Source organism: Mustela putorius, unplaced genomic scaffold (genome assembly GCF_011764305.1).
Source record: "Mustela putorius furo isolate JIRA1106 unplaced genomic scaffold, ASM1176430v1.1 tig00003896_pilon_pilon_pilon, whole genome shotgun sequence".
NCBI classification, from domain to species: Eukaryota; Metazoa; Chordata; class Mammalia; order Carnivora; family Mustelidae; genus Mustela; species Mustela putorius.
The window spans coordinates 5,830,125-5,855,181 of record NW_025422045.1 but is presented as its reverse complement, the minus strand read 5'-3'; the positions used below and the strand labels follow the sequence as shown (position 1 = coordinate 5,855,181).

Genomic DNA, 25,057 nt, shown 5'->3' with positions numbered 1-25,057 from the left:
CTGAACTCTGCTGCATGTGCTATGAGTTAAAAACCATAATAATCTCTATTAATTAAGTAAAATTCCATTAGCTAAGAGATAGAAAAAAGCCAATGGGGAAATACTTCATCTTACTTTATTCTAAAGTTAATTTTAAAGTTTTTATTTTTAGGTTAATAGTATGATTATTTGGTCCAGGTTTCTGTTGAACTTAAAATAATTAGTCTGACTAAGAAATAATGGGGAATATTTCTTAGCATTGATGTATGATAAATATTTTTATATTCTTATGCCACAACATTTTAGAATACAAAAGTCTGGAAATGTTGGAACCTAAATTATTTCTTTTCTTTATCTAACAATGAGTCATCCCTGAGATGCAAAGACGAAAATGAATTAAATGAACTAAATGGTACTTATTCAAGAGAAGCTTTCGAAAAGAAAGCCTGCTTTATTATGTGGATATTATTCATTTTAAAAGTAATTCTGCCTTACTTAGATAGCTTGTCAGAATAGTTTGATATCTCTTTCCTTCTTCTTTTTATGTAAGAATCACCAGGCATAGTGTGTGAAGAGCAGATGAAGCTGAAGTCGAGACAGTTGAAAGGCTCATTTAATAACACAGACAACAGCCAGCACTCCTGAATCCATCCTTTGATTTTTGGCATAGATCTGACATTTTTTTTTGAAAACTTATGGCCGTTGGCCTACCGGTGACCAAAAGACAGTTTCTGCCTTTGGCCATGTTATAGTCTTTTCTTTTTAGTTATTAGTGGTTATTGGATATCCATAATCTGTAAACATGGTACTTTGTTGAAGGCTTATCAGTTAATCTGAATCTGGTAGGTTGTTAGCACTTGTATAAAATATGGATATTGCTATTGCAGAGGTTTTTAAAAAATCACTAAGCAAATTTAGTTTTTGTTTGTTTGCTTTTAGGGAACAGCGGAAACTCATGAGCTAGCAGAAGGCAGTGCCGCAGATGTTCTACATTCAAAAATCACTGGAGAAATAATGGAATTAGTTCTGATAAAATATCAGGGCAGAAACTGGAACGGACATTTCCGTATATGTGATACTCTTCCCGAATTCTTTCTTGTGTGTTTTTCCTCTGACTCCGCAGAAATGATGTCAATTGACTTGTCAGTACATGTCAAACGAATTGGCAGCCGGATGGTGCTATCTGTCTTTAGTCCCTACTGGCTAATCAACAAGACTTCTCGGGTTCTCCAGTATTGTTCAGAAGACATTCATGTGAAACATCCAGCTGATTTCAGGGATATCATTTTATTCTCTTTCAAGAAGAAGAACATTTTTAGTAAAAATAAGGTATGTTTTGGTTGATATACCAATTTAAAATTGATAAATTCCTAATCTAGGAACTCATGAGTCATTAGCCTCCTTTAAATCCATGCTTACCAGTTTGCTAAGTGCCACTGGTATGAAGTAGGTCCAATTTTATTATAAAATAAAATTTATTTTATAATAAATATATTTTATAATATAAAATATATTATATTTTATAAATAAAAATATTTATCATACATCAATGCAACTTTTCAGGAATACATAATCTAGTGGGTTGTTAGGACTAGCAAGGGTTTCTCAAAGCTGAATTGTCCCTTTCTCCATGACCTTTAGAATTACTTCTGTTCTTTTTGTAGTGTCAGGTAGAAAGCTTGATTTTATGTATTTTAGAGCTTTAAGAATTTCAGTGATGAAATAGCATTTCAAAAGGTAGCAGAGTTGGATTTGGCTTGTATTAACTGAGCCCACCTAGGTATGAAGCACTAAGCCAGGCCTCCAAGAGGGAGCCTATTGCCTATGCCTTGTCTTTTGTGGTCTGGTCCCTTTTTTCCTTTGTAGATTCCTATCTTGGAATTGCTTAACACACACTGTCCCAATTTACTGCTAGGCCTCTGTCTGTGCTGCATCCTCTGCTAGAATGCCTCTTCCCCCATGTTTTCCCTGTCTGCCATATCTTTTCTGGTTACCTGCTGTTCTTCCTTTGACTGACTATCACTGTGCTCAGGCATGACATGTGTGAAGGGATTTCAAGCTGTCTAAAGTGGAGCTAGATATTGCATCCATGTCCTGTTAGAGCAGTGGTTCTCAAATTTCTGTTTGCATTACAATCACCTAGAGGGCTTTTCAAACATATTTCTGGGTTGTACCTCTATTTCAGTCAGTAGGTCTGGGTAGATGGAGGAGCACACTTAGATCTCTTCTATAAAACTTTATCTAGATCTCATAGCTAGAAGTAAACCTTTTACCTTCTCACCTTCATAGCATTTTTTACCACTTGTGTAGCCATTAGTCACATTGAATCTTGCATCATAATTACTAGTAGTGTTTTCCATCTCCCTGTTTAGTTGGAGCTCATTAAAGACAGGAGTGGTGTCCTGTTGTCTTCCATTCTGCTAATCATGATGCTTTTCATTTAACATTTGCTGAATAATGTTAAAGGCATTAATTCTCTGTGTTTTAGAACTTTAAGAATATGTTAGCTCAATATCTTAAGTTAGCTCAATATCTTAATATCACCAGTTTACATTATGGTGGTTTTTTGTTTTTTTTTTTTAAACAACAGAGGATCTCATTGGTATACATCTTTAAATTCACTAAACTCATTGCATAGGTGAATGGAAAGATTGGAACTCTGGTTTTATTTTATTGGCTTCTAGAATATCTGTGGTTCTGTGACCCATTGGCCATATGGCTTTGATTATTTTTTTGTGTCCCATGATACTAAATAAATTTCTAGTGATCTAACAACTTTCCCTCAAATAAAATATTAATATAGTCTTTTAGGTTTCTTATATGATGGTTGTGTGTTCTGGTGTAGGTACAACTGAAAATTTCAACTAGTGCCTGGTCCAGTGGATTTTCATTGGATACAGTGGGAAGTTATGGGTGTGTGAAGTGTCCTGCCAACAATATGGAGTACCTGGTAAGATTCTGCTTCCTTGTTTACCTCTGATTTCATTCACATTTTCTTTGGTTGACTAAACTAGTTAGATCTAAGGGGTTCAGAAATTTGAGTTCAAAGTATTGTGTAAAGGACTGTTACCTCTATAATTTTCTCTAGCCACTGGTATGAGGATAAAACCTGAATTTATAAAAGTTTAAGACAGTAAGTGGAATCCTCATTCCACATTATTCTCTGTCAAATGTTTCTTAAATATTAAATTTGATTGTGAAAATTTAAATAATCTGATGCCAGTGGACCTGTTTTATTGCCACTTTGAAATTTTCATATTAGTTCATATTAGTTCAACAGAGAGATAATAAAGCAGCGGAACTGAGCCTCTTCACTAATTATAAAAGAATTTATGTTTGAAATGTTAAAAAATAAAGAATATAAATAAAATAAATATTATATCATCATTAGTTAGATTACCTCTTGGTGTTTCTTGAATTGATTTCTGAGGGAATCAAATTAAGTAACCAAAAATTTTTTTTAGTGAAAAGATAAGCAGTAGTTGAATATGGCTTATATTAGTTACTTTATTTTAACAAGTATTATTTTAAAATATTTTAAGAAATTCATGTATGAATGGGGTAAATGTATGTACATTTCAAAGAAACTGTATAAAGTACGGAGAAATTATACACTTGTTTTTTTCCTCATACAGGTTGGTGTTAGCATCAAAATGAGCAGTTTTAATCTTACACGAATAGTTACTCTGACTCCCTTTTGCACCATTGCAAACAAGTCATCATTTGAACTAGAAGTTGGTGAAATTGCAGCTGATGGCTCAATGCCCACTAATAAGTGGAACTATATTGCTTCTTCAGAGGTAAAATTTTCTTTTACTACAACAGGCTCCTAAAATGTATGAATAAATATGGCCATATAAATAAGAATCACATATTCTTCTTTGTTATACTCATTTTGCTATCATATTTTTGTATTAAAATATGATAGAAAACCTTGGCTTTGCTTTTGCACTGTAAACAGATGTTAAAAAAAGAAGAAAAGTACTGGTAATATTTATCAGCAGCCAGTCTAGAAGGCTAACACCCAGTCTTTAGTTTTTCCTATATGTATAGAACGTATGGTTGTGTATTGTGAAATGAAGATAAAGATAACGTACTATGAATTATCTCAGTAGTCAGGATAATGTCTCTGCATTAAAAAAGCATGTAATCTTGCTGGAGGGCTTAAGACTCATATAAATTAATACATGGAAGAAAATACATGCAAAGTTATAGGTGGTTTTAGAATTTCTGAATAGATTATCTGAAGGTTTCCTTGAAAATTTCCTAAAATCAACCCCCTCACTTTACTGAGAAGGAAATTGAATCTCATACTTCCCTAAAGTTAGTACAGTCATTGGAAGTCACCATTATTGTGGCCAAGATTAAAAAGGGAGTGTTTCATAGAAGAGATGGCATTTGAACTAAACACTGCAGGTTCAATAAGATTTTAGGAGTAAAGAGAGTGAGGGGAAGAGGATAGGTGCAAAGATGAGCGTTCCTCCTTGAATTTGCCTGCGTTTTCAACCAAACCAGCTGAGCTTAAAGAACCATTCTTCTGTATACCTCAAAAACAAAATTGTGTGTGTGTGCGTGTGTGCGTGTGTGTGTGTGTGTATAAACTTAGCAAGAGATTAAGAGGAATGATTCCACTTATATAAATTTCGAGCTCTGAGAGGCATGGGCTTTCCAAGGCACTTAGAATGATCTCTGTTGACTCTTAATCTCAGGAAACAAACTGAGGGTTGCTGGGGGTTGATGGGGGAGGGATAGAGTGACAGGGTTATGGACACTGGGGAGGGTATGTGCTATGGTGAGTGTTGTGAATTGTGTGAGACTGATGAGTCACAGACCTATACCCCTGAAACAAATAATATATTATGTGTTAAATAAAAAGATCTCTCAACATATAAGTGCTCATTATCATTGATGTGGGTTTGATAATAGTAACATTTTCATTCAGAGATAGGATTTACCTAGTATTGTATAACAGAGGGACATTTTGTATTTTATTAGGAAGTAAAACCTCAGTTTTACAAATAAGGCTCAGAGAGATATATGCTTTGATTAAAATCAAACAGTTAGTTAGGAAGGTAATTTTAGGACTTCCATGTGGTGTTCTCTTCTCTGCCTTCAATTGTCTTTCTAGTTTTTCTAGGCTAAAATAACACTGAAAGAATTCATAGTGCATTATGGAATTATAATGGGATATGCACAAAAGCAGATGTTTTAAGATTATAGGTTTTAAGTATTCAGGACATTTGAGGCATTCTTAATCAGTAAGCTCTTTAGTTTCTCATATTACAGTTATTCTGTAAGTGCATACAGACTAATAGATCTGTGTTCTTCTGATGGAGTTTCTTTGGTTTCAAAAATAGGCCTTATGTTATTAATAATCTTAACATGAGATGTGGAGGGAATATTTTAAGAAACTTAGTAATAATTGTATCATGATCAGATTTAGAATTGAAAACTTAATTAGCCATTGTCTTACTGATACCCCAATATTGTTTTAAGACTGATATTAACTTTTACTTTTTCAGTGCCTTCCCTTTTGGCCTGAAAATTTGTCAGGCAAACTTTGTGTGAGAGTGGTGGGCCATGAAGGATCCTCCAAACCATTTTTTTATAACCGACAGGATAATGGCACTTTACTAAGCTTAGAAGAGCTGGTATGTTTTCATGGTTTTTAATTTAATTTAATTTAACTTAATTTAGTTTAATTTCTTATTATGATTTCATGTTTTAAAATGCAATGTCTTCAGTTTTTAAAATCTGCTTTAAAATATTTTATTAAAACATGCTATAAAATCTACTACTAATTGAATTTAAATTTAAAAAAAAATTCAACTGGAAAAAAAATCTACCAGTAATCATTTGAAGGTGCTAATATATATATTTGTAAGGTGCTATGCATGTATTTGTAAGAGATCAGAGCCAGTGTGCTTTTCAGTAACAACTTAAGAAAACAGACTTTTTGTGTCTACATAACTGATTGAAATCCCAAATGTCCTGCAAGTGAAGCCAGTGCCTCAAACAGATTTTTTTTTCTGCAATAGAATGGGGGTATCTTGGTGGATGTAAACACTGCTGAACACTCAACTGTCATAACCTTTTCTGATTACCACGAGGGATCTGCACCTGCCCTAGTAATAAACCACACATCACAGGATGTCCTCACATACAAACAGAGGTATGAAAAGCAAGGTGCATGGGAAATCTCATTTTACTGGCCCACAGTCCTTTCTATGTGTTTTTCTTTGAGGTCCCATAGAAAGGCCTATAGTCCCATTTCCCATGAAATGGGAAACACATTTCCCATAGAAAGGCCTATAGGCCTTTCTATAGGACTATAGGCCTTTCTATGGGAAATGTGTTTCCCATTTCATGTGTTTTCTGGTTTTAGTATGGTAACACGGAACACATGCTGTTTATTCTAATACCCTCAGCAGGTTTTGGGACAGTTTTCTATATTCCAGTACATTAATATTCCTGAAGCAAAACTTCTAAATATTCATATGAAGTGGAATAAGTCAAAACTATTAACCATCTCACAGCAGTTCAGATTAGGTTTTTTAGCCAAATGTTTGATACCAAACTAATAGAAAAATTTTTGGACTTTTGGAGCTTTTAAAATTTCAGAATTGGAACTGTGAACCTGTTTAGCTGTTGAAGCATTATCATTCTTTCGTAAGTTGCAAATGTTCCGTGAACCTCTCCCTATAAATCTTTATCAAGCTGTTTCTGCCTCCCCGTCCCCTGCCTTAGGAGAGGCAGTAGAAGATTCAGTGAGAGGACAATGAATAGGTAGTGGTGTTGAATATAAATATGGAATGATAGGAATTTTGTTGTTCTTGCTTGTGCTGTCATTTGACTTGGATGATACCATTTAAGGACATAACAGTTTTAAACCCTTAAAATACATACTACATATTTGCCAAGAATTACTATTATAAATCTGCAAGGCATTATTTTATATGTGTAAAATCTTATAAATACCTAAGGTTATTTTTACATACAGAATTTTTTTATGTAAAATAATGCCTTGTAGATTTACCTGTTCTTAATTCTCCTGACTGGAATCCACTCAGAGATTTAAAATTACAGAATGGGATTGAAACCTAATTGGGTTCCTTTTGTTGTTGTTGTTCCCTGGAAAGTTTTTTGTAATATAGACTAATACTTCTTAAACTTTAATGATTTGAATCTCCCAGAAATCTTGTTAAAATGCAGGTTCTGATTGAGTAGGTTTTAGGCAAGGCCCAGGATTTTGTGCTTCCAGCAAGCTCCAGGTAAGACTGCTGTTTCTCCATAGATCACAGTTTGAGTAGCAACAGTGTGGACCTAATTTTTGATTTTCTCCAAGACTCATGTTTCTTATCTATTGCATTTGATTCATAAACTTAAATTTAAGCACTGAGTGCTTAAAGTTCTACTGTGCTAAAGGATTTATTGTTTATAGCTTTTCCGCAGGTGAGCGCTGATGTGCCAGTTTGTTTACTTTAATAGATTCCACGGCCTGCATCAGTCTGGAGCACACTGCAACTTCAGAAAGGCAATATTCCCATCCCTCAAGCTTTAAGCTGTTAGTTTATTGGACATTTTAGGGTACTTATTTTTAGGCAGAGTTCCGTTTATTAAGAAAGGCAATTTTAGAAGATGTTTGTGCCAGTCCACTCCTCTGTAAACCACAGGTCTCGGTTACTGAGGGCCTGGCTGTTTTCATCTTCCCTCTGGTGGTTGTGTTTCAGTGGGTCACAGGAGGAGGTGCACTTGGTGCCAGGAGAAGCTCGACTTTTTGCCTGGGCAGATCCTACTGGTACCAGAAAACTTACCTGGACATACGCAGCAAATACCGGAGAACACAGTCTGTTAAAGGTATCATGTGATGTGAATGAGTACTGTAAGAGGGGCCTGGTGGCAAAGGAAGCAGACAGGCCAGCTTCTCACCGTCATGTTTGTCCTTACTCAACTAAAAATGAATTGGAAGTATTTTCAAAATAGGTTGGTTTTGGAGTTTAGATTGCAAGTAGTTCATATCAGTATTTTAGATTAGTCAAAATAATTTCTTTACAGTTTAAAAAACAGGCCTGCTTTATCTTGTCCGAGTAAAGACCAGTGAAGTATCTTTTTATATATACCTTTTTTTTTAAAGAAAGGAATTTTAAAGCTAAGTAAAAACAACTTTATTTTGAACATATGCATGCCACTGTTGGCTGTGAGGTTTTTAGGCATATTTTCCCAATGAAGACCATATATTTCAATTAAAGGAATTGGACAGTATGCAAATTAACCCACAGAAGCAATTTAATGTAATAATTTATTAAAATAATATTTAGGTAGCTAATTTAATCAAGTATGTTATTCTTAGACTCTTAAACTTTGGGAAGGTCTTAAGGATTCACCTACCAGCCTTTCTCTAGTGTAGGAATTGCTCCTATGTTAGTAATATAGATCTTTTGTTTCTATAGAAATATATTCTGTTATGAAAAGTTCATACAGTGTGTCCTGTTCTGCTGTCTGATAATGCCAGTTGTTAAAAAAAACTTTATTGACTTTTGCTTTAAAAAGTCAATAGTGACTGAATTATCCTGTCCTCTATTCCCTCTGAAATACCCATAAAAGAGACTTAACCCACTTTTAAAAATCAAATAGTTCCTCTGTTACGAGATTCTTGGAATAATTTTCACCATAACAATTTGATGGAGCTATACTGCCTTGCTTGTGCTTTACTTTTTACAAGACCAAAACTCAAAGTTTTGTAAATGGTACAGAGGCTTAAATTCCCTGATCCTCTTAGCTCTTGGCTCAGAGACATGAGAGCTCTAGCAGAGGTCTCTGACTGTGCTGGTATTGTTTCCCTCTTGTCACATTTAATGCTACTCAGTAACTACAACACCCAGTGAGAGTATATAGACACTAGAGAGAAAGTGGGAAAGAACTCCTGGAGGAGGATATTCAGATGTGTATACTGAGGCAGATTGAGGAAGAATCTGGGAATAGTGTATGTGGCGATTGTGGTTTTTAATGTTTCTTTTCTATTTGGTGTTGGAGAACCAGGCAATAGGAAAAGTAGATAATTGTGCCTCAGTTAGCAGCTAATCTGCCAGATTCTGGAAACTGAGCTAGAAGCAAGGCAGTTGCCCATTCCCTTGTTTGCTAAGTCGATTTGAGAACAGAGTTCCACTTAGGCCCAGGTGAACATGGTGAGACAGTTCAAAGAAAATCCATACATTATTGACAAATATTAGGTCTGAACAGATCTTTCCTTATTAAGTGTGAATGAACAGGGCAAAAACAAACAAAAAAAAAAAAAAAAAAAAAAAAAAAAAAAAAACCCCAGCAACACAGGGTTTATGAAAAAAAAAAAAAAAATAGCTCAGGAGAAAAATGTGGAATTATCCTGTAGAATCAGAAGGTGATTATACCCCTGAAACTTCTTTTACTATAGAAGGACCACAAGAAATTTTCCAAGTTTATGTCTTGCATCCTCAACTAAGTTACAAAGCTGTAACAGCTATGAAATAGAAGAATGCATGGTGAAATAAAAAGACACACCCAAATGAAGTAGAAGTGGAGTAAGGAAACAGTATATTCTGTTCATACCATAAATATACCATTTAATCTTAAATTCTAATTACAGAAGTACAGATTAAAGTTTTTGTTTTTTTAAAAATCTATTAATTAGTAGAACTAAAATCATTGATAAGAAAATTTTAAGCAATTGAGAAAACGAAAATAAAGACAATTTTGCTCTTAGAGTAAAGGAAGGAGACTTAAGGAGGTATGTAACAAGTGGCAAGTACATTTTATTGCATCTGCCTCCTGTGTTAATGATTTCTGCATATTATCACTAATTCTTATGATGGGAATTCAGAACTGCTGGTTAAAATTCAAAACCAGGGGACGCCTGGGTGGCTCAATGGGTTAAAGCCTCTGCCTTCGGCTCAGGTCATGATTCCAGGGTCCTGGGATAGAGTCCTGAATCTGGCTCTCTGCTTAGCGGGGAGCCTGCTTCCCCCTCTCTCTGCCTGCTTCTCTGCCTACTTGTGATCTCTGTCTGTCAAATAAATAAATAAAATCTTTAAAAATAAAAAGTAAAATAAATAAAATAAAATTCAAAACCAGGTCTATCTGACTTCATAGTCTATGGACTTTTTCCATTAAACCATGCTTCTCATAAATTATGATGGTTTAACTTCCCATCAGTTTTGAAAATGGTTTAAATTCTCCTATTAAAAGACAAAACTCAGATTAAGTTAGAAAACAGTATCTAAATATATGCTACTTACAAAAGATATGTCTTAACCAAACTAACATAGAACGTTAAAAGCATGAAGAGGCAGTAAGGATTTAGGAGGCAAACAAGTAAAAAGAAAGCAAAGTTGTTCATTTTAATTTCTACACAACTATAATTCAAAGCAAAGACTTTAAATAGGGGGCGCCTGGGTGGCTCAGTGGGTTGAGCCACTGCCTTCGGCTTGGGTCATGATCTCAGGGTCCTGGGATCGAGTCCCGCATCGGGCTCTCTGCTCAGCGGGGAGCCTGCTTCCCTCTCTCTCTCTGCCTGACTCTCTGTCTACTTGTGATTTCTCTCTGTTAAATAAATAAATAAAATCTTTAAAAAAAAAAACTTTAAATAGAATATGATGCTATGACAAAGTAATATTCCATTCACTCAGTCTTAAAAATGATGAGTTCATGCCATTTACGAAAACATGGATGGACCTTGAGGGTACTATGCTAAGAGAAATAAGTCAGAGAAAGAAAAATACCTGTATGATTTCACTTAAACACTGGAATCTAAAAAACAACAACCAACCAACCAAACAAAACCAGAAACAGACCCATCAATACAGAGAACAAACTTGTGGTTGCCAGAGATTGAGGTGGGGGGTGAGCAAAATGGGTGAAAGGCAGTGGAACATACAGGCTTCCAGTTATGGAATGAGTAAGTCATGGAGCTGACAAGTCCAGCATAGGGAATATAGTCAGTGGCACGGTAATAGCATTGAATGGTGACAGATGGTAGCTACACTTGTGGTGAGTATAGATAATGTAGAGCGTTGTTGAATCACATTGTTGTCCACCTAAAACTAATGAAACATTGTGTGTCAACCATACTTCAATTAAAAAAAAAAAGCAATAGACAGATGATAAACAGCAACCAAACTGAACTGTTCCTATTCTCTTGATAAATCCTTTGTTTGCCTTTTTTTCCAAGAAAGCATGAAAGGAAAAGTATATAGTAGGTCCCTGTACTGTTTGTTGAAATAAACTCTTATATTTATGTAGCCCAGAATGAGGAGGAAATCATTATTTCAGTCTCTAAAAACACTGACTAAATCAAGTCTTATATTTTTAGTGCTATATGAGACCTTCAGCCATGAAGGCTTTACAAAACAGTACACACTAAGTACAAACAATAGTTTTATATGGTGTGACTTATAGAAATATTTGCAGTGTTATAAGTTATTATATGAGGTTACTCTTCTAATAAACTTAGGAACCTCTCCGTCTTGGAGACAAATAAGCGTCTTAGGACAGAGGTGCCCTTGCAGGGTACTCTTGTTCCTCCTGAGTGCCCTTGGAGCAGTCAAATGTAGGGTACAAAAAAAACAAAGCACTATTAATGTTTGTTATTGTTTGAAAGCATTGGTGAGTTAAAATATGTTATGACTTTAATTAATTTATGTCATTTTGATGGTTAGCTTTCCAATTTATAGTCATGTTTTTTAAACTTTTCTAAATGTTCTCAGATACTGTAGTTTAACTTTATGTAATAAAAACTTACTGCTTATAGGTTTAATATAGTCTTTCTTTTCCCCAGGATGAATGTGGCCAGTTTCCCTATGATGCAAATACTCAGATTCACTGGGTATCATTCCTAGATGGACGCCAGAGAGTGTTGCTTTTCACTGATGATGTTGCCTTGGTTTCCAAAGCACTGCAGGCAGAAGAAATGGAGCAGGCCGATCATGAAATAACCTTTTCTCTCCACAGTCTTGGGCTTTCCCTGGTTAACAATGAAAACAAGCAGGAAGTTTCATATGTTGGGATAACCAGGTATGGAAGAAAGAAGATAGGGCATCAGAAATCTTTAAAAAACATTGAGTTCATAATATCAAGTTTACTGAGAGTAAACAGCTGTTCTGAATTTTTATATTCTTTCAGCATAACTTATGAATAGTTTTTTTTCACTGCTAATTGAAAAGCCCCTAAGATAGAAAGATGACTAAGATAATGCCCCTGTACTTACTGTACTCATCATCATTTGGTGGAGAAAAAAGAGGTTTGCTTCTTTGTTTTTGGTATGTATTTTTTTAATGAATTATGATAACAGAAATGCTACAAAGAAATATATAAACGTACAATGGAAGTACAGAGATAGAAACAATTAAATTGTTTTGTGCAGTAGAGACTGAAGAAACTGGCCTGGATTAGAGAAAGCTGACAAGAGTGGGTCAGATAAATTTGAGGAAATATTCATGGAGGAGGCAGTATTTGACATGGGTCTATAGTCTTTAGTGGGTGGTTATTTAGAATGTTTTAATAGTGATGGAATCAGTTATTTGCTCTGATTCTGCTTGTATCTGTATAAGAAAAGTATTTGAATTTATTTATTTTGACTTTTTAAATCTCACTAACTTTGGTAAAAGACTCCTTTTCTTGGAGACTGATGGTTAGAATGGTTACCATGTTCCCATGTATAACCATCACAGCGTCAATATCAATAATCATGTTTATTGAAGTAAAACATTAAGTCAATAAAAAGATCATATATGTAACATACTTTATGTAACACCTGATGGATTAAGAATTCTATAAAGAGTATACATCCTGGGGTGCCTGGGTGTCTCAGTGGGTTAAAGCTTCTGCCTTTAGCTCAGGTCATGATTCCAGGGTCCTGGGATCAAGCCCTGCATCAGGCTCTCTGCTCAGCGGGAGCCTGCTTCCCCCGCCCCCCTCCGCCTACTTGTGATCTCTGTCAAATAAATAAATAAAATCTTAAAAAAAAAAAAGGGTATATAATATATCCTAATATAATATATAATAAAAAAAATAAGGGGTATATAATATAATGTTGATATAATATTAATATATTTGTGTATATATGAGAAATATATTCTTTTGGCTATATACTTGAGAATTTTACAGTATTTTAACCTAAATATGAAAATAATTTTTAAGTCCTATAAATTCAATTTCTTCACTCTGTTCCTTGACATAACTTATTTTTACTTTAATATTACATGTGTTATTACATTTTGTCAGACTGGTCCTTACTCATAAAGACTTTTAAAAATTCATCTGAAAGAACTTGGTTATCTTTTTTCTTTCTTTTTTTTTTGGTTATCTTTTTTCTGATGCAGTGAGCATTTAATACACATTCAGTGAGGATGTGTACTGAGGGAAAATAAATCAGTTATGTAATTTTTAAAGATAAACTTACTTTTTAGGCAGTTTTAGGTTTCCAGAAAAATTGGCTGTAACATACTTAAGTTCCCATATGCCCTGCATTTTTCCCCTATTATTAACATCTTGAAATAGTGTGGTACATTTTTTACTGTTGATGTTCTAAGGTTGATGCCTTATTATTATCTAAAGTCCAGTGTTGATGTTGTTTGTTATGTCTGCTCTTAGTGTTATAAATTCTATAGGTTTGACAATTGGATAATATATCTGTCATTACAGTGTTCTATAGTATAGTTTCAGTATCATAAAAAGTCACCTGTGTGTCACCTTTTCATCCCTTTCTCCCTCCCTCTGAACCTCTGGAAACCACTGATCTTTTTATCATCCCTAGGTTTTGCCTTTCCCAGAATGTCATATCATTGGAATCATATGTATGTAGCTTTTTCAGATAAGCATCTTTTACTTAGCAATATTTTTTTGTTTCCTCGTGTTCTTTTTGTGCTTGATAACTCATTTTAAAAAATCACTTAATACTATCCCATGTCCGGATATGCCAGTTTATTCACCTATTGAAAGACATCTTGGTTGCTTCTAAGTTTTGGCATTTATGACTAAAGCTGCTATAAACATTCATAGGCAGGTTTTTGTGTAGACATAAGTTTTTATCTCATTTGGGTATATATCAAGGAGCATGATTGCTGGATTTTATGGTAAGATTATATTAAGTTTTGTAAGGAATTGCCAAGTTGTTTTTCAAAGTGGCTGCACCATTTTGCATTTCCACCAGAAATGCGTAAGTGAGCATTCATTGCCCCACATCCTTGTCAGCATTTGGTGTTGTCCATGTTTCAAATTTTGGCCATTCTAACAGGGATGTAGTGATATGTCATTATTGTTTGTTTGTTTGTTTGTTTTTTTAAAGATTTTATTTATTTATTTGACAGAGAGAAATCACAAGTAGTCAGAGGCAGGCAGAGAGAGAGAGAGAGAGGGAAGCAGGCTCCCCGCTGAGCAGAGAGCCCAATGCGGGACTCGATCCCAGGACCCCGAGATCATGACCCAAGCCGAAGGCAGCAGCCCAACCCACTGAGCCACCCAGGCGCCCCATGTCATTATTGTTTTAATTTGCAATTCCCTAATTACATGTGCTATTGAGTATCTTTTCAAATGCTTATTTGCTATCAGAATATCTTCTCTGGTGAGATTCAGGTCTTTTGCCCATTTTTTAATTTTTCATTTTCTTATTAAATTTCAAGAGTTCTCCATATCATTGAAGTAAGTCTTTTATCAGATATGTGTTTTGCAAATATTTTCTCCCAGTCTTTGGTTGTCTTTTCATTCTTTTAACAGTGTCTTTCACACAGAAGAGGTTTTTAATTTTAATGAGACTGGGGTGGGGTGGGGGGGCGGATTTCCTTTCCTGAGTTGTGCTGTAGGAGTTGTAGTGTAGAAGTCAAAAAAATGCAGTTACGTGCATTTTCTCCTGTGTTATCTGCTGGATTTTATACTTTTGTGTTTGATATTTAGATCTATAATTACACATTTTGAGTTAGTCTTTGTAAAATCTGTAAGTTCTAAGTCTAGATTAATTCTTTTTTTTTTTTTTGCATGTTCAGTTTTGTCACCATTTGTTGAAAAGATTGTACTTTTTCCATTGAATTGCCTTTGCTCCTTTTCAAAATCAGTTGCCTATATTTGTTTGGGTCTATTTCTGGACCCTTCATTCGCTTGGTGTGATTGTCAGTTCTTTCACCTATACCACATTGTCTTGATTTTTACAGTTTTGTGGTAATCTTGAAGTCATGTAGTGTCAATCCTCCCACTTTTTTCTTCTTTAATATTATGTTTTTTGAGTCTTTTGCCTTTCCATATAAACTTTCAAATTAGTTTATCAGTTAGCTGGGGTATTGGTTGGGATTGCTTCGAAGCTATAGATCAACTTGGAAAGAACTGACATTTGACATTATTCAGTCTTCATATGGGTGTACAAAGATCCTTGTATTTAGATCTTTGATCTTTTTGATCAGACTTCTCTAGTTTTCCTCATACTGATTCTGTACAAATTTGTTAGATTTTGTTTATACCTAAATATAAACATTCCTCTATATTAGCACCATTTCTCTGGTGCTAATATAAATATTATTGTCTTTTTAATTTCAAATTTCAGTTGTTCATTGCTGATATGTAAGAACACAATTGATTTTTGTATAATAACTTTGCATCTTGAAACATTAGTTGCAGGAATTTTTTTTAATTGATTCTTTAGGATTTTCTGCATAGACAGTCCTGTCATCTGAGAACAAAGACAGCTTTATTTCTTCTTTCCTAATCTGTATATCTTTTATTTTCTTGACTTATTGCATTATCTAGGATTTCTCAGTGTTGAATAGGAGTGGTAAGAGTAGATGTCCTTGCTCTTTGTTCTTGGTCTTAGTAAGAAAGCATCTTGTTTCTCACTCTTTTTTAAAGATTTTATTTATTTATCAGAGAGAGAGGGGGAGAGAGAGCGAGAACAGCAGACAGAATGGCAGGCAGAGGCAGAGGGAGAAGCAGGCTCCTTGCCAAGCAAGGAGCCCGATGTGGGACTCGATTCCAGGACGCTGGGATCATGACCTGAGCCGAAGGCAGCTGCTTAACCAACTGAGCCACCCAGGCGTCCCTTGTTTCTCACTCTTAAGTATGATGTTAACTGTAGGTTTTTTGTAGATGTTCTTTTTCAGGTTGAGGCCCCCCCCCACTTTCCTAATTTGTTGAAGCGTTTTTGTCATGAATTGATGTTGGATTTATATTATTCATTCATTCATTCATTTTAGAGAGAGAGGAAGGTCAGAGGGAGAGGGAGAGAGAGGATCTTAAGCTGTCTCCACACCCAGCGCAGAGCCTGACTCAGAGCTCGATCTCACAACCCTGAGAATATGTTCTGAGCCAAAATCAAGAGTTGAATGCTTAACCCACTGAGCCACTCAGGCAGCCCAAGATTTATATAATTTATAGTAGATATTTTATTCATTATCTTAATTGATTAAATACATAATATAGTGAGGACATTGTTAACAGTGTCATTGATTAATACCAACAAACTATGTTAAATTAAAATATTATGGGGTTGTATTTTATCATTATGCAAACAGTCTTCTCTAATCAGGGATCAGCAAAGTATGGCCTGTGAGCCCAATCTAGTTGATGACCTGTTTCTTAGAGACTTTGGTCTAAGAATTTCTTACATTTTTAAATGGTTGGAAAAAATTGAAAGAAAATAGTATTTTGTAATGCATGAAGATTATACAAAATTCAGAATTTGTCTCCCATATCTAAGGCTTTATTAGAACACAGCCTTGCTTATTTCTTTATATATCTGTGGCTGCTTTTGCTCTGCTGCTTAGCACACAACAAAGGAAAAATAACCCAAGAGTGTAGATTACCACACATATAACTATCCTGAAACTTTTGTTTTTTATTACTAATGCATACTGATCATGTTAAAAGAAGTAGAGAAAGTGGACCTTGAGTATCACTCTTCCAGGTCACAGTTAGTTATTAAATGAAATGGCAAAGCATTATTTTATTATGTAATGACCCTGTGCTAAAAGAATATTTACAGGGGCACCTGGGTGGCTTAGTGGGTTAAGCTGCTGCCTTTGGCTCAAGTGGTGATCTCAGGGTCCTGGGATCGAGCCCCGCATTGGGCTCTTTGATCAGCGGGGAGCCTGCTTCTCTCTCTCTCTCTCTCTCTGCCTACTTGTGATCTGTCTCTGTCAAATAAATAAATTAATTTAAAAAAATAGAATAAAAAAATAAAAGAATATTTACCTGTGCTAAAAGAATTATTGAAATTTCCAATCTAAGCACTTGTCACAATATACCCACCTCACAGGAAGGGAATGGCCAGAAAAATTTGAAAATTTGAGAAAAAATAACATAAAACAGACTTTCTTTACAAAAATAAAAAACAAACAAACAAACAAAAAACCAAAACCAAAAAAAAAAAAAAAAAACCCAAAACCTGAATGACTCATCTGTTAGCCAGGCAAGGAACATCTTTTACCAATGGTGAGGTAATTGGAATCATCTGAATGTAGCAGCTGAAGAGAGGTGTCCAGAGTTAATAAACTTAGAACCCTTAGCCTTTTTCTGAAAATAGTTGCTTGAAGAACTGAGGACATTCAGAGCGACATCAATAGTCAATTAAAAATAAGGCAAATCATTTTGAGTGGTTTTCATGGGTCAACAGATGTTACCCATACTGCTCACTTATTGTATTTGAGAAGCCAGTGCTGAGTTTAAAGTGACTAAAGAATTAGCCTCTATGAATACTGACTTTGAGCCCTAATAATGAAATGAAATGTTGTCACCCCTGAGAAAGGTTAAAAAAATTTTTTTTGTAAGTACGTCTGGTAACAGTTGTTAACTAGGTTTATTGTGATGATCATTTCACAATATATGCAAATATTAAATCATTAGTGTACCTGAAATTAATGTTATGTCAATTGTACCAAGTTATATGTCAATTATAAAAAAATTTTTTTAAATTTTGATCTCGGGGTCCTGGGATTAAGCCCAGCATCAGGCTCTCTGCTCCATAAGGAGTCTGCTTCCCCCTCTCTGCCTGCTTGTGATCTTTCTGTCAAATAAATAAATAAAATATTTTTTTAAATAAAATAAAATAAATTTGTACTCCGTTGTTTTTATATTTTGAATCTGGTCAATTAGAAAAATGTGTGCAATTTTTTTCTCTTGTTATTGAAGCACTTACTTAACCTCAATTTTGTCTTAACCATAAAGTCTAAAATATTTACTATATGGCTTTTTATGAAAAAAGTTTGAGTTCCTTAATAGATTGATGTCAATGTGTGAGAGAAGAACAATTCCCCTGCCCCTTTTCCTTATGTACTTTTATAATACAGGTGTATTTTGCTGCTTAAAAAAATATCTTGTATAATTTTCATAGAATATTTATAGTTGTAATAATTTGTGGTTGAATGACAATTCCAGCAAGCCTAATATATACTACTAACTTAATTTTCTTTGTGAATTGTTTTAGTTCTGGTGTTGTTTGGGAGATGAAACCAAAGCAGAAATGGAAGCCTTTTAGTCAAAAGCAGATAATGTTGCTGGAACAGTCCTATAAAAAATATCAAGTATCAAAAGACCATGGATGGATTAAGCTAGATAATAATTTTGAGGTATACCAGAATTTTTTTGTTTTTGTTTTTATATATGTATTTCATCGGTGCATAATAAGTAAGGAAAATTTAGAGTAAAATTTTGTGTGCAAAATTTTATCCAAGTAAAAATGTGTGTGCAGAAACTAATGTATAGCAAATGAACTCTTATTTGTTAGTAGGATTGACGTGACTGATCATCATTAGTACATTTTAAATCAAAATATGTTATTAAATGGTATACTGTGAAACATGATTTAAATGTTTCCCTTTTGTGTTTTTGTAATTTCTTTTGTTTATAACACAGTTTCATGGAACTTGTTTTCAGTAAGATTATGCAGAAATTAATATTGTTTATTGGAACTTTTGTTCTGTTTTGAATGATACCAATATATATTGGTAAATAGAATCTGTGCAAAATTACTTATTTCAGTAATGAAAAATCTGTAGAAAATCCATTCAATTAAGTTCATTAAATGTGAATGATTGTTGGACTTGGGTAGATGTCACAAATATAGGTGTACTCTGCAGGCCCTTACAGTATTGCAGTTGAAGGTCACTTTTGCCCTAAGACCCCAGAAGCTTGACTGCCATTTCTCATTTGCTTTGGTTCAGCTACACACTTCTGGTTATTCTGTCATGTTTAATGGTTGAGTTTGGATTGATTACCAGATATGCTCCCCATCCCGACCCTCATCCCTATAAAGGCTGGCCATGCTCAAACGAAAACAAACTGACATAAATAAGCTATTAACTATTCATTGTTTAACTTTGTTAGAAAAAAATTTACGAGTTACATAGAATTACTCATTATTATTGAGATTTTTAAAAAAATATAAAACATGGTTTATTTTCTTTAACTGCAGTTTATATAATTGGAAATTTCCTCAGTTGTTTTCTTGTTTTCTTCATCATTTTGGTGGAAAACTGATGATTCTGCTTCAAAGATCTCAAATGTAGATCACCTTAAGGCAGATCTTTTGGTGGGACATAGAGACTAAAATGTTTTCTCCTTTCAATTTGTGAGTAAATGGGTATTTAAAAGGGGCTATCCTTCTAATACCAAATCATCATAAACATATGTGCTTTTTCCCCAGGTCAATTTTGATAAAGTTCCCATGGAAATGCGCCTCCCTGTTCATTGCCCAATAAAGCGAGATTTTTTATCAGGGATTCAGATTGAGTTTAAGCAGTCTCCTCACCAGAGAAGTTTAAGAGCCAGATTGTACTGGCTTCAGGTAACATTGTCATTTTCAGTTTAATAAGTATACCTAATCCCTTTGGGAAGCCTGGGGGTAAAAATTTTTCTGCAAGACTCTAGCATACATTGTAAACAGTTTTTTTCTTTTTATTTGTATATTTATTCCCTTTTCCCATGTATCCTGTGGATTCTCTAAACTTATTGTCCCAAAGATTGTGACTTTTGAGACTATTTAATTTGACCAGATGGCCTGCAAGAGTGTTTTCCTGCACTGAAGTTGTTATTTTTAAATAATTCTTTTGAATTTGTCATGGGATCCCAAAATAAGATTTTCTCCTATCATTCTACACAGGAGTGGACATTGGAGAACATTTTTGTCTGCTTGCTTTCTTGCTCCCTTTTTGCTTCCCTTCCTCTCTTCCTTTTAACTACTAAATACTACTTAGGACATTTTTATTCTTTTTTCTTCTTTCTAATTTCATATCCTTTTCCCACTTACATTTTACTTAAATTATAAACTGTCAAAATCTCACATAATCCATAAGCACAAATATTTTGATTAATAGTGTATATGCTGCACAGTGTTAAGGCTTTTATGAGGAAATTAAATATTTCCTTACGTAAAAGGTTGCCCTTGCTGGCATATGTATGAATTTTAGTTTTAAAGTGAAAATTCTAGTAGCACCACATATACAATGCAAATATTTAATTCTGATGAAATTAGTAGCCTCTTCTATAATGTTATCTCTAAAACTAAAAGTTATTACATTATTTCAGATCCTGCTGAATTCTTTTCTTTTCTTTCTTTCTTTCTTTTATTTTTTTTAAGGTTGATAGTCAGTTACCAGGTACAATGTTTCCTGTTGTATTTCATCCTGTGGCTCCTCCAAAATCTATTGCTTTGGATTCAGGTAAAAAAAGAAAAAAAAATTGAGACATTCTATTTTTAAAATTAAGTAGACATTATTTTGATCTAGTATAAAGCTTGATTTTTCCCTCTGATTTTTTTGTTTTCTTTCTTCCTCTTAGAGCCCAAACCTTTCATTGATGTGAGTGTCATCACAAGATTTAATGAATACAGTAAAGTATTACAGTTCAAGTAAGTAAAGATTCCCCTATTTAACTAAAGGAATTTAAAACGAGAATCTATTTTGAAAATAAATTTCACTCCTGTGAGGCTGACTTCCGTATAAAACTTATTTTCTACTTGAAAATGGTTAAGTCATTTTCTTTGTTGAACTTAATATAATAATAGTCCCTCTATATTTTAAGGTGTAAAGTTCCTTAACCACTTTTCCTATTTGTAATTCCAATTAGAATATAAAATAGCGTGAAATATAAATGATGTATGTATTTGTGAAATGTGCTCTTGAAACAATTGCTGTAGCCCTTAGAAATGGAATAATACATGCTACATCATCTAATGGTATTTGTCTCTTCTGTAACATGATAAATATGGGATTTGGAACTTTAAATGCTTAGTATCAATACAGCAGTATTTCCACCAGTGAAATCTTAACTCTAGTGGGGGGATAAAAAAAGCTCAGTTAAGGATACCTTGATCTTGTTAACGTAACACTTTTTTTTTTTTTTTTTTTTTAAAAGACATGAAGGTGTAAAAATCTTGTGACTTCTGGCCAAAATCAGAGTTTAACATTGAAAATTACAAGGTTTAATAGAAACTCTTTTCTGTCTTTTAAAAATTTTTTTCCCTCAGGTATTTTATGGTCCTCATTCAGGAAATGGCCTTGAAAGTTGATCAGGGGTTTCTAGGAGCTATTATTGCACTGTTTACCCCATCAACGGACCCTGAAGCTGAAAGAAAACGGGTAACAATTTTTATTCCTTGGGAAAATTATAAACTAAAAAAAAAAGCCATTCCTTGAACTAATTAGAGAAAAAAAATTAAAATACTAATTCTTGATTTCATTTTTTTCAGACAAAGTTAATCCAACAAGATATTGATGCTCTAAATACAGAGTTAATGGAGACTTCAATGACTGATATGTCAGTTCTTAGTTTTTTTGAACATTTCCATATTTCTCCTGTTAAGGTTTGTTATAATTATTATTTTTAAAATTGTGCAGAATTTTAAGATTTTTAAAGGCCCTGTGTATAAATGTGTGTTTTAATTTGCATCAAAAATTTGGTGGGAATTTTGTTTGATTAATTGAAATAATTAAGACAATTCTCTGTAACATATGTACAACCATAATTCCCACAGAGAAACCGTCAAAGCATGTTCTCTAGTCTTGAATTAATAACCCCTTTATTCAAGGAAGGAGCTGACAAAAGCATTTCTTAATTAAGCGAAGAAGTGCTCACCAACATTTAATGTTTTGGTTGCACTTTGAAACTACTATCACTGTCTAAACAGAGAGCTATAATGGGTGCCCTAACCAGAATGTGAAAACGCTGAAGTAGGTATTATACTGTTGATGTGGTGTTTTTCACCCTTCCAAAATTTGATTGTAACTAAGGGAGTGGAAAATTGGATACCTTTCACTTGCCTGATTTTGTACTTTATGAACCCATTTACTTTTCTCCTTTTGTTGTTCTTTCTAGGTTTTATAGGAAGAGGTGACTGCTTAGTAAATTCACAAATGCCACCAACCATAACTCTCTACACTTGTGTAATGGGCCAGATTTACAATTAAGTAACTCTAAAATATTGATGATCCTTTACTTTCTCAAAAACTGTTCACAGCACATTATTTTCAGTTGCATACACCAGTCCTTTTGGTGAAGTAAATTAATTTATAAAACAGATTGAATTATTATTTTAAATTGATATACTACTTTGGTAGTATTAGACATATTTATAGTGTAAGGTTTAAAATTTATATCATTTCATGTAGTAGGTTATACACAATTTCTCTTTCATTATTAAGAGAAAATCACTTATGAGTTTGAACAATACCTTCTACAAATATTTGCTGAATGCCTACTATCAAAGTTGCTCTGGAATGTATAAAATAACTTCCTGGATTTTATAATCTTAGGGGAGTGTTAAAGATCTTTGATTCATAATTTTACGCATGTTAGGAATTACATCATGAGGTTGAGTAATTAAGATCATGAACTGTAGTTGTTTTCTTATTCCATGGTGACTTTGCCTTAAGGAAAGGTTGGACCTCTGTCCACCCAAGCTGACCTTTCCTGGATCTGTATACTCTCTGGCTCTGCAGTGGGCAGAAGTCCACATCAAAAGAACAAAACAAAACCCCAAACCAGGCTTTCCTGATTTTACCCCATGTCTCCTCTGTTGAGCTCTGCCTTGGTTAGGTAAAATGCAGAATAAGAAAGGAGAGTCATCTGATTTATTTGCCTTTATAGACTACCTTCTGCCTGTGTCTTTTGCTACTATTGTACTATCGACGATACAGCACAAAGTAGAAGCTAAATGGGAATGTGAAAATTTCGTGCTTTGGTACTGAGTTAAGGAGTCTTTTTAAAAATCTATTTTTAAATTACTTTTTAAAAATTTACTTAACAACGTGCTAATTGTTGCTGTAATTGTCATGTTGTTGTTACTTATTATTGTTGTATAATTATAATTGTTATTATTGCCATATATTATTTACCTTAGTTGGATGAAAATAAGTTATTATTTTGACTGGTAGACATGTTTTTATATGCCAGTTGACATGTTTTCTTCTTAAAATGATTATACTATTTTTGTAAAGTGTTTTGAGACCCTCCATATAAGCACAATGGTCTTTATACACTTTAGATAAAATTTTAGTTCTTTGAAACAGACTAATTTGAATTATATCAAAAAGCAAATGTGAGAATCAGGTACTAGTGAGTTATCCTGTGTGGTATGTAGAGTAACAAACAATGGCTTTCTTTAGGACTCTGAAAGATATAGCATCTGTTTGTATCTGGAAGATCTGATTCCTATGTATGTAAATTTTTTGTTTTTGTTTTTAACTTTTACTTATGAAACATTATTTTTCTTTTAGTTGCATTTAAGTCTGTCCTTGGGTAGTGGAGGTGAAAAGTCAGACAAAGAAAAACAGGAAATGATTGCAATTCATTCTGTCAATCTGCTATTGAAAAGCATAGGTGCTACTCTGACTGATGTGGATGACCTAATATTCAAGTAAGATTTATGTTAAAGTAGATGGGGAGGGTTTTCTACCAAGGTTATGTTTCTGAATATTACCTCTGCCCAAGTGGGCTAGAATGTTAGCTTAGAAAATGCTAATTCTCACCATATTTGAAGCTTAGCCCCTTTCTAATTATGCATTTTAGATAATGCTTATTTTACTATTAAAGAGTTTTATATTTTCTTCAGTTATTCAATGTTGATAATATATGAATATAGAATAAAAATGGAGTTATTTTGGTAGTAGCTTATAAATTGACCATGTTTTTTAAAGCAGACATATTTAGAAATATGTAGCAGTATGGTGAGATTTCAGTATAATTGTATGGAAAAGTATAGAAAATAACTCTTTGTAGCATTTAATCTGAGAATACTTACATGTGCTAGACATATGTGAATTCAGTGAATGTTTATTGAATTGAATATTGAGCAATTATATTGGAACAAGTAGTTCCTTTGGAAAAAAAAAAAACCCTTTTATATTATTTCCACCTTGTCAAATTTCATAGGGATGGAAGATTAAATATAAAATTCAAATGAAAAAGACTGAGGAAGACATCAATGTTAATTGTCAAATCTCGAGTAAAGGAAGTCTTCTCAGTGTAAAAGCAATGGGAAAACCTGCAGTGGAAAATACAAGATAGATTTGACTACATAACAATTAAACACTTCACAAAATAAAATCAGTGGAAACAATTAGAAAATGAATTGGGAAAATATAATGACGAGTATGACAGAGAGAAGATTGATAGTCTTAATATTAAACATTGATAGGACAAACCTAAAGATTCCATTGCTGGGGCATCTGGGTGGCTCAGTCATTAAGTGGCTGGCTTCAGTTCAGGTTATGATCCCAGAGTCTTGGGATCCAGCCCCTGCTTGTGTTCTCTCTCTCGCTGTGTCTCTCTGTGTCAAATAAATAAATAAAATCTTAAAAAAAGAAGATTCCAGTGCTATAATTACTAGCAGACAATAAGGGATAATTTGCAAAAGGGAAGATACAGCAGGTGATAGATATTTGAAATGCTCAGCTTTATGATTTATCACATAATAAATGCAAATTAAAGCAAATTGTCAAAGATTTCAAAATATGAATAATTAATACTAGAGAGGGTTGGGTCTAATAAATGGGAATTTTTAACTATTTGTATGAGTGGAAAGATTTTATATATCTTTATCTATATATATAGATACATATCTTAAAGTCTC

At 33.7% G+C, this 25,057-nt stretch overlaps 1 protein-coding gene across 4 annotated transcripts in view; it reads left to right on the top strand.

Annotated features, from left to right (window-relative positions):
- VPS13C (vacuolar protein sorting 13 homolog C) overlaps positions 1 to 25,057 on the top strand; it is a 179,445-nt gene that overhangs the window by 133,719 nt on the left and 20,669 nt on the right. For all 4 annotated transcript variants that reach the window (XM_045067510.1, XM_045067509.1, XM_045067513.1 and 1 more), the window contains 14 exons: positions 919 to 1,308; positions 2,825 to 2,929; positions 3,615 to 3,779; positions 5,502 to 5,630; positions 6,018 to 6,151; positions 7,710 to 7,836; positions 11,789 to 12,024; positions 18,416 to 18,557; positions 19,634 to 19,774; positions 20,567 to 20,648; positions 20,767 to 20,836; positions 21,455 to 21,566; positions 21,677 to 21,790; positions 23,703 to 23,842. In XM_045067510.1, coding sequence (XP_044923445.1) covers positions 919 to 1,308; positions 2,825 to 2,929; positions 3,615 to 3,779; positions 5,502 to 5,630; positions 6,018 to 6,151; positions 7,710 to 7,836; positions 11,789 to 12,024; positions 18,416 to 18,557; positions 19,634 to 19,774; positions 20,567 to 20,648; positions 20,767 to 20,836; positions 21,455 to 21,566; positions 21,677 to 21,790; positions 23,703 to 23,842 — 2,087 coding nt within the window. The remainder of the gene's footprint in view (positions 1 to 918; positions 1,309 to 2,824; positions 2,930 to 3,614; positions 3,780 to 5,501; positions 5,631 to 6,017; positions 6,152 to 7,709; positions 7,837 to 11,788; positions 12,025 to 18,415; positions 18,558 to 19,633; positions 19,775 to 20,566; positions 20,649 to 20,766; positions 20,837 to 21,454; positions 21,567 to 21,676; positions 21,791 to 23,702; positions 23,843 to 25,057) is intronic.